General features: G+C 40.4%; 1 protein-coding gene across 1 annotated transcript; it reads left to right on the top strand.

Moving 5' to 3' along the window:
* The first annotated feature begins 2,879 nt into the window (after positions 1-2,879).
* On the top strand, positions 2,880-6,386 carry LOC149233909 (uncharacterized). Its single transcript, XM_089368097.1, has one exon. It carries the CDS (start codon positions 2,880-2,882, stop codon positions 6,384-6,386), a length of 3,507 nt encoding a protein of 1,168 aa, XP_089224223.1.
* The last annotated feature ends 13,102 nt before the right edge of the window (positions 6,387-19,488 follow it).

Below are 19,488 nucleotides of genomic sequence, written 5' to 3'. Positions count from 1 at the left end.
TTGACTTGTGATGGGATTTTTCACCCTCATTGATGTAATTAATGTAACTTTATGTTGAATTGACACTTATTTACCTATTCTAGATGATTCATTCATAAAATAGCAAAAATTTAATGAATGAATTGGTGTCCTAGCTTATAGAGGCAAGTTGTTTTGGCTGCCTAGATTGTAGTGCTTTGTTTAGAATTGGTTGAAACAGCTCCTAGGATGATGAGATCGACCCCTAGAGGCAAGGGAATGGGTTAGCTTGCCTATATTATGTATTTTCTTAGTCATTTTTAGGGTTTGACTCTTTGGGAAGAGGCTTTGAGACTTTATTGTACATTTCACTTCAGCATTTTGGCAAAGGGAAGACCAGGGATTTGCAGCACTATTTGGAATTCTTGTGGCTTTATGTCTTTATGGTGTGCTTCTTTCAGTACTTTTAAGTTTTTTATGTGTATCATTTTCCCTCTCTCATCTTCTACAATTGAACAAATGAAGTGTTAAGGTAGAATCCATAAATTTGCTATGCTCTGCCTTTAAATTTGTTTAATTTTCCATGTTTTCTTCAGTTTAAGGAGAATCCTTGAGACTTCCTTGCTCTCCTTAGCTCCTCACCTGTCTGATCTATTCACCTCATCACTTTAAAAGCATCAAAACAACTGCCTACCTTGCTCCAATCAGACCTTTGCAGAAACTGTGTCTCATCCCCGTACCCAAAATTTCCTTTTCCTTTGATTCGACAAAAACCCCAAAAATCACCCTTAAACCTCTGTACTTAATACCTAGCCTAAGATCAGTATTCCTTATTGGTCATCTCAACCCCTTTGAAAACCTTTTTCCGAGATAGACCCGGAGAGAGCCCTCTCCTGTCCTCGTAGGGCTAGCAATGAGGCTGAGCGTAGTATGATGTTGCCTCGAGTTTTTCCTTCCTCAACCTGAGGCAGATTTGAGCACTAACACGCTCAACGGTTGAGTTCCGTTATTACCAGTTGTTATCCCATGTTCAATGGGTTGAGGAGATGCTCCTTAAAAAGTACCAATGAGTGACTGATACCTAGAAGGAACAGAAGGACCGCCATATAAAAATGTTTCCGGTGATTGGGAAAACATGGATCACTGTCTCAACATATTCAAAGGAGGATAATAACCTCTAGGTGTTGGATGAAAAGGAATTCGAGGTGGTGAAAAACTAATACCCCGATTTTCTAAAAAGTTGGTCAATGAGAGGTACCAAGCGTCCCTCCTAGGTGGACTGTCGAAAATTGATTCACGCTCCCTAAGTTCTAAAGTTGGTTGATTTTCAGGGATACTTATATCTTCTTCTCGACTAACAAGTTCTTCGATAGAAATAAGTCTCGAAGAAATATTTTGGGTAATGATTCTTCCTACCCTGGGTGAACCAGGACCACTGGAAGTTGGAGAAGCAAATCCTGAGGATGGAGTAGCAACAGGTTCAGTTTCAGGCTCAAAAATTTCAGGTTCTTCGGCTAATTCACTAGTAGAAGATATACTACCAGTAACTTCAGAAAATGAAATTGGTTCAGAAATATACTCTGTTGCTTGAACTTGATAATCAGGATGAACAACTAAAGAAGATTCTCTATCTTCTGGTGACCCAACTCTACTATCACTAAGAGTTACAAGAGCTTGTAGCCCTTCAAGCTGGCTTGATGAATACTCGAGAGGTTGCCCTTGAAGTCTACGGAATTGTCTCGGTAATTCAACCATGATTAAATATTTTAATTACTTTACACGCAAACAAAGAAAATCTCAATAAAACCACCTAAAGTATCTAAAGAAACAAACAATTGAATCACACGCCTAAAAAATCTAGGAGTTCAAACCACACACAAATAGTCACTTTCCGTACCAAAAACACTAGTTGGTGATGAAATCCAACGTCGCAGAATTCAATATAGAAAGGGTGGTTGGAACAGTTACCCCAACAACTTGCTTAATGAAATAGACTGACACAAGTTTCTTCACAAAACCGTCTCGATTTAAGAGAACCCCCCAGAGAGTCCAAGTGAGCTAGTCGACGTCTGCTCCAGGTACAGTGGGATCTTCTCTCCACTATCACCTTAGGAAAGAATCCTATAGATTATGGTCACTATGGTTACCAACAGAAACAAATATACCTGGGGGAATAGTCTACGATCCGATACACACGCAAGGGTAGAGTAACAAAGCTCAATCCTCTTGAAGGCTCCTTGACATAATCCAAGGTTTACCAACAAGTGACCCCAGGCTCCTCGACAATGGTCAGTCCAAGGTTTCCCGTTTTTAATACGTGTATATTTGCTATCGTTCCCAATGAGGAAGGATTGATTACCTCACTGGTTCAGATATGATCTTGTGATTTACTCCTTCAAGATTAGCTTCCCAGAGCATACATGTAACAATTGGAATTTATTTCCTACTGCAAGATATAGCTACTTGTTTGTTTTAACTATCTTGGAGAGTTAATTACTCCCTACTCCAAGATACTAGCCTAAGCTATGTTGATGATAAGAGCCCTAGAAAGATTGCTAGATCAATTTTATTTTAAGCGTTATTTTTATAGGTTGTTTCTTAAGTCAGAAGGTATGGAGATGAAACTTTATGGTGTGAAGATTCGACTCCAAAACACTAAAAATGCAAATAAGATGATAAACAATTCTTTTCTTCAATGAATTTCTAGCTAAATAAAGAGTTAAGAATGTAATTCTTTGAAAAACAAATCTTTTCTTCAACATATAAATGAAAAGAAAATATTTTTTGTCTTTTTCAATAAACTCAAAATGAGACTACTAATTATGCTCACGAAAAATTCCTTTTCTTTTTCAACACTCAAAAACTATAGAAAACCTCAATTCGGGAACATCACGGAATCCAGGCAAAAACTGGAACAGGAAATGAGCATAATACAGCAAACAATCATCCTAGAAGGCAGAACAGAGGAATTGGCAGACAAGGAGCAAGCCACATGGACAGCGTTAGAAGCTCGGAGATCTCAAGAGGAAATCCTCTGGCGCCAAAAATCCAGAATAAAATGGTTAAAAGAAGGTGAGAAAAATACAAAATTCTTTCATCGATCTACCATTCAACGGCGAATGCACAATAACATTACCTTCATCAACAATAACCAAGGGGAGAAATTAGAAACGCATGAAGATATGGAAAAAGAGCTAAGGGATTACTTTCAGGAAGCACTCAAGGAACAAACCAGAAGCAGAACAGCAGCAATACAAGAGGTCACTAGGCACATCCCCAAGCTCATCACAGAAGAACACAACAAAAATTTGCTGCAACCAGTCACAAAGCAAGAGGTAGAGGAAGCAATGGCGCAGTTAAAAGATGGTAAGGCTCCTGGACCTGATGGCTTTACTGCAAATTTTTTTCATGATTTCTGGGAACTAATACACGCAGAGGTCTGGGAACTAGTGGAAGAATCTCGCTCCATGCACTGGCTCCTCCCCTCTCTCAACTCCACATTCATTGCTCTGGTTCCCAAGGGGGAAGAAGCCAATACGCCTGACAAATTCAGGCCCATAGCCCTCTGTAATGTTATTTATAAACTCATCTCCAAGGTAGTGGCCAATCGGCTCAAACTCCTCCTGCCCCTTCTTGTCCTTCCGGAACAAACGGGTTATGTCGAAGGTCGCCAAATCATGGATGGCATCATCCTTTCTAATGAGGTGCTCCACTCCCTAAAAATCCTAAAGAAACCTGTTATGATTATGAAGCTTGATCTATCTAAAGCCTTTGACAAGCTTAGTTGGGAGTATATTCAGAAGATGCTGCTAGCCTTTGGCTTTAATGCAACATGGACTAGATGGATCATGAGCCTTATCTCATCTCCCTGTTTCTCGGTTCTTCTCAATGGCTCCCCATCTTTGCCTTTCCGCTCCTCACGAGGCATCCGGCAAGGGGACCCCCTCTCGCCTTTCATTTTCGTTCTGATGGCGGAAGGGCTCAGCCGCCTTATACACCATGCTATCTCCTCTCAAGAAATCAGAGGCATAACGCTTCATGGCCTCTCCCCCTTATCTCATCAACAGTTTGTCGACGATACCATGCTCTTTGGCCATCCTTCTTCTTCTGAAGCTAAATCCTTCAAAGCCTTGCTCGAGCTGTTCTCTGAAGCCTCAGGGACCTCCATCAATGCTTCTAAATCTCAGCTCTTCTTTTTCAATACCCCTGTCTCCATTCAAAGGAATATAGCGCGCATCCTTGGCTTCACCATTGCAGTGCTCCCGTCCAAATACTTGGGTGCTCCTCTTATGGTCTCTGCTCTCAAGCATGCATCCTGGCGCACGCTCCTGGACAAGCTGGAAGTTAGACTCTCATCCTGGACATACCGATCGCTAAACACAGCCAGTCGACTTGTAATGATCAAGTCCGTGCTCCAGGCTATGCCTCTTTACCTCTTTTCCATATTAGCTGCTCCCAAGTGGGTACTCAAAGCCATTCGAAATCTTCAGCGGAACTTTCTATGGGGATCCACAGGTCTCAACAGGAAATGGGCCCTTGTTAAATGGTCAGAAGTATGCCAACTTAAATCAAAAGGAGGATTAGGCCTGCGGGATCCAATGCAAAGTAATCATACCATGGGCGCGAAAGTTTGGTGGAACTGGCTGGTCAAACCTCTAATTCCATGGGCAAAACTCTGGCAAGCCAAGTATGCACCTGGCAGTCAATGGGAGGATCTCATCAGAATAAGTCCAAGCATCTCTGGCTCCATGATCTGGAATGCGGCTAAGCTACACAGTGCATTCATACAGGAGTACAGTTTTTGGGAAGTTCATTCCGGTAACTCAGCGCGTTTCTGGGAAGATTCGTGGCAACAACTTCCAAAGCTTGCCACGATTTTCCACAAACCACTTTGGCAGACTTACATGCAAAGCCACAGTTTGGTTCGCATCTCCCAATTCTGGAAACAACAGGCAAACAACGATTACCAACAATGGAAGCCAGCTTGCTCATGGCAACCGGGATGGGAAGAAGAGACCCATGCAGATATTGAGGAAGAATTAAACCATAGGAAAATCAAGCAGTCAAATAAGCAGGATAAGCTGAGATGGGGGAACACAACAAAGGGAACCTTCACCACGAAGGAGGCTTATATACTGCGATATGCTCCAAGTCAAAACAACAGAGATCCGCTATGGAATAATATATGGCAGCCCAAACTTTGGCCCAAAGTTTCAACCTTCCTATGGTTGTTGAGCAAAAAACGCATCCTTACTTGGGACAACTTGCAGAGAAGAGGATTCATTGGGCCATCAATATGTCCAAATTGCGCTCTCCAGTCGAAAACCATACTGCACCTCATGGATACATGCCCCCTCGCAGCCCATCTCTGGAATCAAATAGAACGATATAATCATCGAAGAGTACACCGTCAGGGAGATATCGCAAACCTGTTGAGAACCTGGCACAAATCGCCATATAAAAGTCCGCTGTTAAACTCTTTATGGGCTCTCATCCCAGGATTCCTCTATTGGTACCTATGGAAGGAACGGAATAACAGAGTATTCAACAATAAAAAGCCCCCTCCTGACATCCTTTGGCTACTATTCAAACAAAGTATCCAAGAAACTTTGGTGATAAGAACATGGCAAGAAACAGACTGGCCCTCTTCTCCACAAGAGCTACATGTCTGGAAATTATGGGATCTCCACATTGCTTGCCCACCTTCTGCCCCCTCTTCATCCCCTCCCAAGATTGGCTCCCCTGTTCATTGGACACCCCTAGTATCATCAGTCTTCAAACTTAATTTCGACGGTGCAGCAAAAGGAAATCCAGGACCAACTGGATACGGAAGTGTCATTCGAAACGATCAAGGTATCATTCAGCACATTATCTTTGGCTCCATAGGCAATGACACCAACAATGTTGCAGAACTGGAAGGCCTATGGAAAGGCATATGTATAGCCAATCAACAAGGATACTATCCGCTGGTAGCTGAAGGCGACTCATTGATCCTCATCAACGCAGCCATTCGAATTCAGGCAGGATCACCTGCTGCCAAAGTAGCTTCCAGTTGGAGATTGCACAGCAGACTTGAAGCACTGGAGGATAGGCTCAGGAGCCCCAATAGCATTATCTTCCAACATGTTAAGAGATCCGCCAACAAGGTAGCAGATCGCCTGGCCAACCAAGGAGTTAATCTGAATAGCTCACCCTTCTCAGGTCATCTCAATGAATCAAAGGACACTCAACTTCAACAGGATTGCCTTTCTCTGGCAAATCAGGACCTTCTACCCCCGGCTGCGGAGGCCTCGGGTGCGGCTGCGGGAGCAACGGCTGGAACAAGCGAGCCTGCACGCAATGAACCTCCCCACACGGATTCGAGCGCCTCTGATCCCTACGCCTGCCGAGTGGTGGAGGAACAACCGTCCACCTCCATGGATGAGTAAGTCCTCTGCTTGGCTGTGCTTTCAGTTCCAGAATGGTGGCTTCATGGTTTTTGCACGATACTTATCATCGTATGTAATGTCGGTCAAGTGTCTTGGGACGGGTATGAATGGTAGCTCTGAGTCTTTAATGGGAGTGGGTAGGATAGCTCAATGTCTGTTACGTGTCTTGTCTTTGGATCGTTGGGAAGTTCCGTGTCGTTTTGGCAGGGACAGAAAGCAATCTGCGTGTAACTAGTTTGTTATCTGCGTGTAACTAGTTTGTCATGTGTCCGGGTCTAGAGTCAGTGGACAGCTCCTTAGCTCCACAGTTTTCAGGTTTATGTTCAGTCATAGCGCGCTCAAATGTTCAGTGGCGGCCATCTTAGCATGGCGGATGTACTCTTTTGTAACAATTTTTGTATAATATAATAGTAGTAGTCAAATTTACACAAAAAAAAAAAACTATAGAAAACAATTTCTTTCAAAAGAGATTCTACAATTTCTAGAAAAAACTCAAAACTATAAAAAACTAAGCTTGAGATCTAAAAGTTTCTAAAAACCTAATTGAAGTAAAAGCTTTAAAAAATTCTTTTTGAGGACATTTTACTTAATTATTCAACAAACTAAGGACTAATTCGTTCAGAATAACAAATTAATCAAAAAACATCGAGCTATGTTTTCTTTTTTAAAAATGAAATTCAAAACTTTCCAACAAGTTCATTCAAAGCTTTGCTAAGAGAAAACGAGATCTATTTCTCACCAAGGGGAGATTTCACAAATCAGTCAGACTCATCAAGAAGACCAAAAAGACCAGGGTAATATGAGGTTTCTTAGGCTTCTAATCTCTGAGTTACTACAAAGACCAAGCGAAAATCAAACCAGGCACGCAAAACTTCTAGAAAATCACCTAAAACCAAAATGCCAATGGAACTCACTTACAAGAAATTTCTGACAGGACACATGCAAATCTGGGCAGAGACTAAAAAGCATAAATAAATCCTAAGGTTAACTAGATGAAAACAATTTAGGTTTTTCAAAAAGTTTGACAGGGTCCGCAGGCTTCCGGTACAACCAGATGCGGTACTGCTCTGTGTAGTAAAGTAACAGTGTGGGGATGTCCACACTGTGTTACAAACAAAACGTGTGGTCCTCTTCAAAATTTCAAGAAAAACAAAATATTCTCCAAATCCTAAAAAACTACCCAATTCCACACACATCAAGCAAAAACTAGAAACAAGAAAAAGTTTCTCAAGTCAAAGTAAAAGGAAAGGCAAAAAAAACAAAATTCAAGTCCCCAGCGGAGTTGCCAATTTGGCGGTCGGATAAATCGTTCTTGCGGGCAAGACCAATCTCCCTAGTATCAATAGATATCTAGCAACAAGAAGAACAAGCAAATCTACCTTTCTCTAAATATATTGCGATTTATAAATAAAAACCAAGAGGTATTTTAGACCCTACCTTAAGTCCAATGCTATTTTGTGGCAGCCACGCTTCTACCGTCCGAACGAGTTTCCTTTTAAGAACCTGCAATCACAAACAAGCACACATCAAATAACACTTGCATAGCTAATAAAATAAATCATATTCATCATGGTGATCAAGGAATCCATGAAATAAACCATAAAACACAGCTTATTGAGAAAAATAAACATGATTGTATTAACTTTAAGAATAGAAAAACTTTACAACCTTTGGTGCCTTGATGTTGTACAAGATCCTTCCAGGGTCCAAGCAAGAATCTCCTCTACTTTGACAAGCATCACACTCTTCCTACTAAGATCAAAAAGGTATGTAATCTCTCCTCTCAAGCTCAATTAGGAAGACTAAATTCCAACAGCATTTCACCTCAAAAATATTTAGTTTTCAACCTCTACAGTAACCAGCCCAATGCCTCATTTTATAGTGCAAAGGAAGGAGGTTATAGGTCCACCTATGAAGGGATAGAGTCCTCCTTCAAGGGATAAGCTCCTCACATCAAGGGGTTATCTCCTTAAGGTATGGGATGCATGAACCTTAAAGGAGTGAACTTGCCACCTCAAGATTCCCTCTAAAAGCTTCCAGAAATAACCCAAAGTGAGTTTTGAAGAATGTGCTTGCGCCTTTTTGGCTTTTATAGGGGTCCACACCCATTACACAGAAACAGAGTGATCAGGTATGCATGAGACATGACCAATAGGTGCAGGACCGTAGGTAATGCTAAGAGAAAGTGTGGAACCAAAGTTTTAGAGATTTTTAAGGGCTTTCTCTCATTTTTCAAGGCTTGACATGAAGAGCTGAGGTTTAAGACTTGCAAAGGAGGAAAGCATGAGTGGTGATAGACTCACACTAATTACATAATGTTATGGTGACAATATTTTGTGCAACAGGTTACCACATGTCTATACTACTTTGGCTCAGTTAGTTTCAGGCACTCCTAGTGCCTCATCATTGTATCAAAACCCCATCTGGTCTTCCAATGCTATGCCCACATCAGGTCCATTCATTCTGAACACGACCTCTCGAACCATTGTACAAACTACAATCACTTCAGTTTTGGTTCAACCTACCATTCCGTCTCAACCTATTTCATCGTTTCAACCAACTCTTCTGGTTCAACCTACTATCTTTGGTCAAGTCTCAATAAGTTCTTCTATCCCTCCATCGAGTGGATAGACTGTGCCATGGCATGGGGGGAAATATCTAATTATTCCTCTTATTTCAGGCGAAACCAATGTGAGTGGATTACAAACTCACATGGTTGGAATGAATCAACCTTTTTATGGTGTTATTCCTAACCCTTCTGGTCCATCTGGGTCAGGTAACATCCAATACCAGTAGCCATATATGGCTCAGGTCCCATTCCAATAGGCTTATGTCCCATATGGTTCACAAGCCTTGGTTAATCCGCCTTACATTCCTCAAGCTGGACCTTATGTTCAGCCTGGTCAATTCGCTATTCCTGGTGGATATGGCCATATCCAATTCGGGAACTATCAATACCCTCAGGGTATAACCCCAGGAACTATCTAGCTACCCTTGCAGCAACAAGGACAACCTTTTCAACAGCAAGGGAAACCTTCACAATAGCAAAGGTGCTCTTTGCAGCAGCAAGGGCAAGCATTGCAGCAACAAGGACAACTGCTACAACAGCAAGGGCAACCTTTGCCACAGTCGCAACAAACTTTGCAACCGCAAACTCAGTTTGTTTAGAAGTCCTCCCAACCTTTGTCCTTGCAAGGCCAACCTTTGCAGCAGTAAGGTCAACCTTTACAGCAGCAAATTCAACCTTTGTAGCAACAAGGTCAATTTTGGTAGCATCAAGCTTTATATCCGTATTAGTAGGGTCAACCTTTACAAGGCCAAGTTCAACCCCTGCATCAACCTAGTCAATCTCCTTACGTCCAGGGTCAATAGGTTCATTAACCTTATAACCCATATACCACATACAATGCTTATCAGTGACCTATAGTAGGTTAGTATCAAACCTACCTTGGACCGAATCCTACTTATGAAGGTAAGCCTTAGTGGGGACAAAATTAGATTCCATATGGAAAAAATCCTCCACTATGGGGGAAAAATCCTTACCAACAAGGATGGACTCCGTAGTTTGGGTCTCCTCAAAGGCCCTATATGTCGTTTAACATGAAATTTCCTTTCTTAGCTACTTTGGAGTTTCCTGATGTCTCGTGGCTTACGAATGATCCCATTCTTCATTTGCCTTACTAGCCTCCAGTTCCAATGAAAATTCCAAGCCATTGCCCTAAATTCGAAGGAAAAGCAAAGGAGGATCCACAAGCCCACGTGATGGCATATCACCTTTGGTGTTCTTGCAATTCATATGTTGATGATTCTATCCATCTTCGACTCTTTCAAAGAAATCTCATAGGTTTTGCCACTAAATGGTACATCGAATTGCCTTAAGGTACCTACGGTGACTTCAGCTCTCTCGCTATGGCTTTCCTCACTCATTTCCAACTGTCAGTTCGCTATGAAACTTGCACTCATTTTATTACATCACTTAAGCAAGACATCGTGACCCGCATTTCTGAACATATCCATGAATGGAGATATCGGCATTGCCTCATCAAGTTTGAGATTGTATATGAGTTGTTGACAGAATGGTTCACAAAATCATTCGTCAAAAAAATTGCTAAGGATGTAGAAATGGGTGGATTTGTTATTGAAGAGCAAGTTATCTCTCATGCCCAGTATTTAGACTTAGTTTATTCACAATCTGGCACATTGTATGAGATCTTACCTGATGCTCCCAGACCATCATGGTATCTGATAGCATCGAATTCCCCAGGTACACAACCTATTGATGGTGTGATTGGTTCTGTATCTCAGTCTCCCACAAAAGCTTCTTCGAAGTAGAAATCTGTCTCAAACAATGGTTCCAATAATCCCTCCAAAAACTTTTCCAGTCCTGGTAAAACTTATGAGGTTCATGTTGTCTAGTCTACCACAACAGGTAATACCTCTAAAGGTAAAAATAAGGGCAAAGGTAAGGCCAAATTCGATGCCCCAAAACATGACCCTCCTAAATCTTCTTCTGATGATACTTCTCGAAGAAAGATGAAATATCCTTGCCTCATTTGTGAGGAGGATCGTTACACGAAGGATTGTCCCCAACGATCTGAAGTTATTCGCTTGTTGAAAGGGACTCTGACTATCTTAAAAGAACCCTTTCCATCACAGAAGACCCAGTTGGTAGACCAACCTCAGTCTTCTTCTTCCTCAGGTTCCCAAGTGTTCACGATGTAAGTTTCATCACCTATCTCGATTGCTACTCGAACTAAGGACTATCAAGCTACGTCTAAGAAGATGATGGAGAAAGAAGCCACTAATACTCCTACTTCTACTCCATCTAGTTCTAGTCCGCTCCATATCGAGTACCTTAACAGTGAGTCCGTCATTCGGCCACCTCCGAAAGGTGTTCTTCGGAAGGAATCTTTTAATTTGAATGCTAGAGCTGCACAACATTACAATATTGTTGAGGATTTAGCTCAGGCACCTTCAGCAATGTCTGCCTTGGAGGTTCTTCAATCTTGTCCAACGTAGTAGAAGTCACTATTTTCTGCTATAGGTGCTATCGATCCTTCTTATTTGAGTCTGATTACTTTCGATCTAGAGAATCATGTGCCTCGTCTTCCTCATCAGATTGAATTTCTAATATAGGTCCTTATCAAAGGAAAGATGATCCATCAAATGGTTGTTGATGAAGGTGCCTCGACCTACATCATGTCAGTTTCTTGTTGGAAAGCCATTGGCTCTCCTCCTCTTAACCTTTCTACGAACACCTTGGAAGCCTTTGATGGCAGAGGTTCACAACCATACAGTATTCTCACAAAATTTCTGATTACATTAGAAGGAAATACTGTTGAATTAGAAGTAGAAGTTGTATATGCCAATCTCAAATACAACCTTTTTTGTGGGAGAAGATGCATGCCATGTTTTATGTGGTGTCTTCTTTGTTCCACGTACTTTGTTTTCCTCATGAAGGAAAAATTGTCATAGTTGATCAAATGTCCTTCTTTTGTTCCGGTTCATCGAATGACAATGTTCCTTACGTGGGAAATATTGATATTCCTTACGAAAGTGTGGGAGCATGTCTCTTTAAAGACTCTACTTTAATGGGTACTTTTTCTCTCCCACCCCCAAATGTTCATTCGATCAATATGATCTTGGATTATACAAATCCTTGGATTATCCCTTCTGACGATCAAATTGACTCATTTTTTCGATTTTATGCCTTTAATTCCATTAGAGATAAATTATTAATAAATTGTCCTAGGTTCGATGGTCGCTTCAGAAAGTCATACTGTCTTTAGTATGGACCTGTACACTTACATTCCATCTCCTTGGCTTCGTTATTGGGATTCCCTGGATCCTCTGAACAAGACATTCCCCACCGACTAGAGTATCGTTGAGGTCATGTCTCTGATGAAATTCCATGGAATGGTCTACATCACTGTTCTTCTTTTCTTCCTAGCCTCGATGAGATGCCTTCCTGTCTTGAAGCGTTTGTTACTCATTTTCTTACACCTCTACTTCAGACACCTATCCAAGTGCATGAATTCTTGTCAGAGGGTAATATGGGAAACATTACTGCTACAATTGATCCAAGAGGATCTTGTCAGATCAGTTGCACAAGTTCAGTTCATCGTCAGCATCGTTCTGTCGTCGTCAGTAATGTGTGGGCCAGTGATGTGGTCGTTGGGTTTGATGTCACATAGTGACAATTTGTTGTAAAAGGGTTTTGGTAACTTGATGTTCCAAGTCATGGAAAACTTGTATTAAAAACATTGTATTAAAATACCTATTGACACCTAAAACTACAAACCTAAACCCATTATTCAAAAATGTATTAAAATACGTAAACTCTATGTTATACCCCTCTCGACCTATGTAATACATTGAAAAAAAATTATAATTACAACCCACAGTCCTAACCGCAGTGAACCGCACGGGGAGAAGACAGTGGGGACTATAGTCATGTGAGCAGGCAAAAGGTTAACGTTAACCGGGCAGAGTTTGCAGTTTTGACCGCAATAGCTAACAGTTGTAATCATGTCTGGTTGTGACATGTGAATAGGGAGGGTGGTAACCGTAGCAACTAAACTACGCAGGGAACAAAACTGATGAGTGGATGATGTGCCATGTGAGTAGCATGATTACCGCGCCATTAAGGATAGCCACCAGGTGTATGACAGTGGTTAAACCCTAACTGTTCACATGCTAACAATTTAACTCCTCCGTGCTTTTATCTGACCACCAACAGTTCAGCGTTAATCCAAAGTCTGATTTGGGTTTTTTAGTTACAATTTGTTCTAAACTTAATTCAAAGACCATGCGCATGTCCTAAGGAAAATTATCCTACTCCCTTTATTGACCAAACCATCGACGAATGTGCTAGGAGTGAGACTTCTTCGTTCATGGACAGTTTTTCTGGCTATAACCAGATTAACATTTCACCCACCGACCAGCATAAAATGACCTTTATCTGTCCCTATGTTACTTTCACTTACAAAAATATTCCTTTCAGTTTGAAGAATGTTGGCACTACCTTCTGCTGAGTTATGCAATGGGTATGTATCTACTCTCAATTATATTGCCTTTTTCCTCTTTTCTTATCTCTTTCATACCTTGATATGCTAACATATTTGATGGATCGTGATAAGAAATGAATGAACTACTCTCGATTAAGATTTAGCCATCCTAACGAACTCTTTCTCCTTTTTATGCAAAAAAATGATGAAAGGAACAACTGATGTCCCGTAGAGATGGAACATCATAAACCAACGAAGGAGAATGAGGTGCATCAGGTGCGGTCAGGTTGGAGAACGAATCAAGAGGATCAACGCTAAATAAGAAGAATGTTAGAAGATAGCATTTAGTTGTGAATCCCTCAGGATCTTCCGATCCTGAGGGAACACATTTATCTTTTACCTTTTGACTATATAAGTGAAAACTATAGGAAGAAAGGCGATCGATCACTATTTATCTCAAATTGTAATATTAATTTACAGAATTGTGCTTTTGAAGACCACAACCGTATTTTAATGAGGATTGAATTCAATGGTTAATACATAATCTACGTTGTTGTTCATTAGTATTCTCTAAAGTATCTTAGCAGTATTCACTGGTGGCTAGCACCCGACCTCTGATGGATCAAACTGCTATCCTCTGTGTTATATCTTTCTATTTCACGCAAGTCTAATTGGTTTGATGTTTTTCCATTTTCTGCTAAGTTTAAACTATTTGATATCTTCTGATTTCCTGTGAGTTTACAATGCAGTTAGTTTACTTTCCTTTATCCTGATCTCATGTACTTCGCAACTTTGCCATTTGAATTCACTTATGCTCACTGCAAGTTGAATCAATTATCAGTTAAGACATTTATTTTTGGTTGATTATGATAAGAGTGTGGTTAGAATCAACTGAAAGAGATTGGTTAATACTACTAAAATCTCGGTGACATCATTTCCATTCGAATTTCTTAATTGAGATAGAGTGTGATTCATATAGAATCAGCTCAAAGAGATTGGTTAATGCTACTATGCTCTCAGTTGATGTTATTTTCAATTGAATTGCTTGCTTCATATTTGATTATGATTTTAGTAGAAGATTAAGTCTTGATGCTTGAATGTAATATTTCCATTAACAATTGCAGCTTGAGTTTTATAAATGCATCCGTTTACTCTTGTATCAATTTTTATAGTTCAACTTAAAAATCATTACTCTCTAGATTTATAGCTTGCACATATTGTGTACACTCTTGAAACAAAAAGAATTAACTAGGTTGTTAATTAATGTGAGGAAATTAGGAGTTTTAAAAGACACCTATTAGCACCCAAAATTTTGGCGTCATTTTTGGGGAGAGTGTTGCCATTTCATAAAGAGTGATGTATGATTGATATTTGCTATTGGAAAAGAATTGGGTATTAAAAACTAGAGGTAAGAACCTGCGTAACGAGCAAGTAAAGTGCTTGCTCCCCCGCCCGCTTTTTAGCACAATTGCATAAAAGTTGAAGTAGGTGTTTGATGTTTGTCTGCTAAGGGAGAACTGAGTATTAAAAATGAGAGGTAAGAACCTGCGTAAGGAGCAAGTAAAATGCTTTCTCCCCCACCCGCTCTCCAGCAGAATTGCTAGGAATTTGAGATAGAAATAAACATTGGTATTTTTGCATGAATGATTAAGAAGAAAAGACCAGAAAATGATATAATCCCACATCCCAAACTTGAAAAGTCTAAGGGACCGGTGACCCTTGGACGATCAACCTTTATCGATGAAATCACTAAGTCTCAGACATCAGTAGGAACCTAAACCATTGCTTCTAGACACCCTACTATCTCCCTTCGCGCCACGGGATCACCATCTGTAGCTTATTGAGGTTCATAGTAAAACTGAGGGGAGTAAAAAAAGTTTTCAAGATATTGAAAATTCACAATCACGTCCCTCACAAGAAGGGAATTCTTGCAACCTCTGTGAAGGAGAAGGAGAAATAGGTAAATCTGAGATTAAATCAATAGAACCAAGATCTCCTGAGGTAGTGATTGAGCAGAGGACACCTAGTGTCCCAGATCAAGGTAGTGTTGTTAGAATCATCCCCACCTCTTCTGGACATCCTAGCAACAACTCTCTAGCTCCGGAGATCCTAGATGGATACTAGCATATTTTTGACCAAATGGCCAATAATCCACCACCACCCCAGACTTATACACTACAATATCGTATTGTTGACACAACTTTCAATGCCCCCATGAAATCCATCCCATTAAAAAACATTCCCACCTTTCATGGGCTCACTTCAGAAGATCCAAATGCATTTCTGTTTGAATTCGATGTCCTATGTAGGGGTTATGATTACACTAGTGACCCCCAGAAACTAAAATTGTTTCCCTCCACTTTAAAGGGAGCAGCCCTGCGTTGGTTTATGGGACTTGGTGGAGGTACCATCAACAGTTGGGACCAAATGAAAACATCCTTCCTTAAAAAATATCAAGATTATTGCAGATCTAGAGAACTAAAAGATGAGATATTCCAAATGGTAGCAAAGCCTAGTGAGACTCTGGAAGAATATGTGGAGTGTTTCCAATATAATCTCCAAAGGTCTCCTTATGAAAATCTAACTGATAATGTTCTAAAAACCACGATGATCAAAGCTATGAAAGATCAATGGATAGAAACACTAAATATAATGGGTAAAGGTGATATTTATCAAGAAGACTATGAAAATATTATTGATTTGTGCATCAAGTGCTCGAGGGGCAGTACAAGACTGAAACTAGCCAGACGTGATGTGATCACTAGGGACAACAAAGTCTCAGGAGGAAGCGTTACTCATGCTAAAATTGGCAATCTGCTAGAGGATTTCAAGATGGGTATCCTAGGGACCCTTACAACACAGTTAGATATCATGCAAGCCAAGCAGAAGTAGGTCGAAGCATAGCAGAACCTAGTTATTTTTTGCCCTCAATGTAGAAGAAAACATAGCCATAAAGAATGCCCACCGGATATGGTAAAAACCTGTGCTATACGCACCAAGGAACATACCACAGAAAATTTCCCATCGCTCCCAAGATTAAAAGCAGTCTTCAAGGAGGCAGAGGAAGAAGTAGAACTAGTATATCTGTTGAACTAGTGTTGTTAATGGCAAGCACGGAAAATAGGTATGCCTACCGACCCATCTTCATTCTTTCAGCCTTCGCAATATAATTCCCAACAATATTCAGGAGCAGCATGGCAGAACCAGCCACCTTTTCCTAATTGGCCACCACAAGCATTCTCTATGCCACCTTGGTCCAACCAGTCAAATCCGAACAATAGTTGGCCAAATCCCTCTTACCTTCCATCATTCTGGCAGAACAACCCATATTCATCTCAATGGTCCCCCTCCACCTCACAAAATCAAAACTGGCAATCAGGCTAGAAAAGACCCACAAACTAGCCAGTAGGGACAGTCCCCCTACCTCAACCCATGCTACCAGCACCTTATACGTTGCAGCAGAATCCTCAATCCAATATACGACCGCAACTCCCAGCCCAACCCAACCCAAATCCTAACAACAGACCAGTCCAGTCGGTACAAATCATTGAGGGTCTGGACCCAGAAACTAAGTTGAGAGAATGTAATGAACTCAAATTGAGGTCTGGATGAATAATCACCCCAGAGGATGATAAAAATATGCAACTTGAAGAACCATATCCAAATAAGCCGTTGACTATAGATGATGAACAAACACCACAAGGGGAAAATACAGTCAAGCAGAAAAGTCACGACCAGATCATTACCTCTTCCCCACCATTCCCAGAAAGATTGATGATACCTCGCCCAATTGAATATCCCGACTTCGATCTACTGGGTGAACTAAAAAATCTTTGCATAAAAATACCCCTCCTCCAGGCTATTCAAGACATTCCAATCTATGCAAAAACCATTAAGGAATTGTGTGCCAAAAAGTCTACGAGGAAAATAAAGATAACACCAACTGTCCATGTAGTCGGAACTTTGTCTGATCTATTATTAGGCAAAGAGAAACCTGTGAAATATGAAGATCCGGGAAACCCCATTGTCACAGTACAAATAAATGGATGCTCCTTTCCCAATGCGTTAGTCGATTTAGGGGTAGCCATTAATATTCTCACAACAACAACCTGCGAAAGGCTTGGCATCACAACCTTAGATCCAACTACGACCTTGCTGGAACTTGCCGACCATTCAGTTATTAAGCCAGAAGGAACATTACAGGATGTGATGGTGTCTGTAGACTCTTGGGAATATCTGACAGATTTTTTGATTATTAATCCTAGAAACTGGCTAGATGGACATCCTTTAATATTAGGAAGACCTTGGCTAGCGACAGCAGATGCTTACATAAGCTTCTGAACAGGAAATATGACCATAACTAGAGGGAATGATGTAAAGAACCTAGTTTTATACCCTCCGGCTCAGCCAAGACTAGCCGTAATAAGAACTAGGAAGTAGCCTGTAACATATTTAACAAAAAATATTCGATCACCATTGACTGTGGCAGATGCTCTTGAATTTAAAAACCAAACAGAAGATGATATTATTAACACTTACATTAACCACCCTGCTACAGTATCTAATCTAAAATGTCACATGATTGAAGTAGTCCTTGATAATGAAACTGAAGAAGATCCTTTAAGAGATATCAATGACCAAACAATACCAATGACCATTGTCTATAATAGCAAACCTATTGAAATTGAGCCAGGGAAAGTCCTCAACATTAACAAAAACCTAAGTGATGACCAGCAGCAGAAGCTTATTCAAATCCTTAGGAAATATAAAGGGGCTTTCACTTGGGATTACCTAGATATGAAAGGGATTGACCCTCAACTATTTATGCACCACATCTACACTAAAAAATATGCAAGACCCATTCGACAACCTCAGCATAGATTAAACCCTCACATAAAAGATATTGTTAAAGACGAATTGCAGAAACTGTTAGATGTGAATTTATCTATCTTATATTTGATAGTAAATGGGTCTCTCCATTAGTTGTGGTTCCCAAAAAGAATGGGAAATGGCGTATATGCATCGATTACAGAGAGCTCAATAAATAAATGCAAAAAGACCACTTTCCCCTTCCGTTTATCGATTAGGTTCTAGATACATTGGCAGGAAAAAAATCTTCTCTTTCCTAGATGCCTTCAGTGGCTACAACCGAATCCAAATAACCCTCGAAGACCAAGATAATACTACTTTCACCTACCCCTGGGGGATGTTTGCTTACAGGGTATTGCATTTTGGATTGTGCAATGCACCCGCTACATTCCAAAGAGCCATACTCAGTATTTTTTCAGACTTGATAAATGATGGATTAGAGGTATACATGGACAAATTCGCACCATATGGAGATGACTTCGAGCAAGCATTAAAGACATTGGAGAAAGTCCTGGAAAGATACATTACTACTAGGCTTTGTTTGAGCCATAAGAAATGGCATATGATGATGACAGAAGGCCTGATCCTAGGCCATTAAATCTCAGCAGCTGGAATTCAGGTAGATCTAGCAAAAATACAGGTAATTCTCTTACTAGCTACCCCTTGCACTCAAACAGAGGTACGTAGTTTTTTGGGATTTCTGGATATTATCGAAGATTTATAAAAAAAATTCACAAATTGCTACACTGTTATATGCTTTGACAAGAAATATTGATTTTATATGGACTGACAAGTGTGACATTGCCTTTGCAGAATTAAAACGACTGGTATCAACAACACCAGTATTATGAGGCCCGAATTGGGATATACCATTTCAAATTTCATCAGATGCATTAGATACAACCACTGGAGAAATTCTTGGCCAAGAGGAAGATAAGAAACCCTATGCTATATACTACATCAACAAAAATTTAACTCCTGCTGAATTGAATTATACAAAAAGAAAGAAGGAGTTTCTAGCCTTGGTTTATGCTATTAATAAATTTCGACACTATATAACGGGATACCCTATAGTTCTATATACAGATCACTCTGCTATCGACTATTTAGCTAATAGGCCCATTATGAATGGAAGAGTGGCACGTTGGTTAATACTTTTGCAGGAATTTGACATAATGATAAAGGATTGACTAAGAAAGGAAAATATAGTGGCAGACTTCCTCTCC

Source organism: Pinus tabuliformis, chromosome 8 (assembly GCF_031772625.1).
Source record: "Pinus tabuliformis cultivar Carrire ecotype Pingquan chromosome 8, CPIR1, whole genome shotgun sequence".
NCBI classification, from domain to species: Eukaryota; Viridiplantae; Streptophyta; class Pinopsida; order Pinales; family Pinaceae; genus Pinus; species Pinus tabuliformis.
This window is presented reverse-complemented; position numbering and strand designations above follow the sequence as displayed.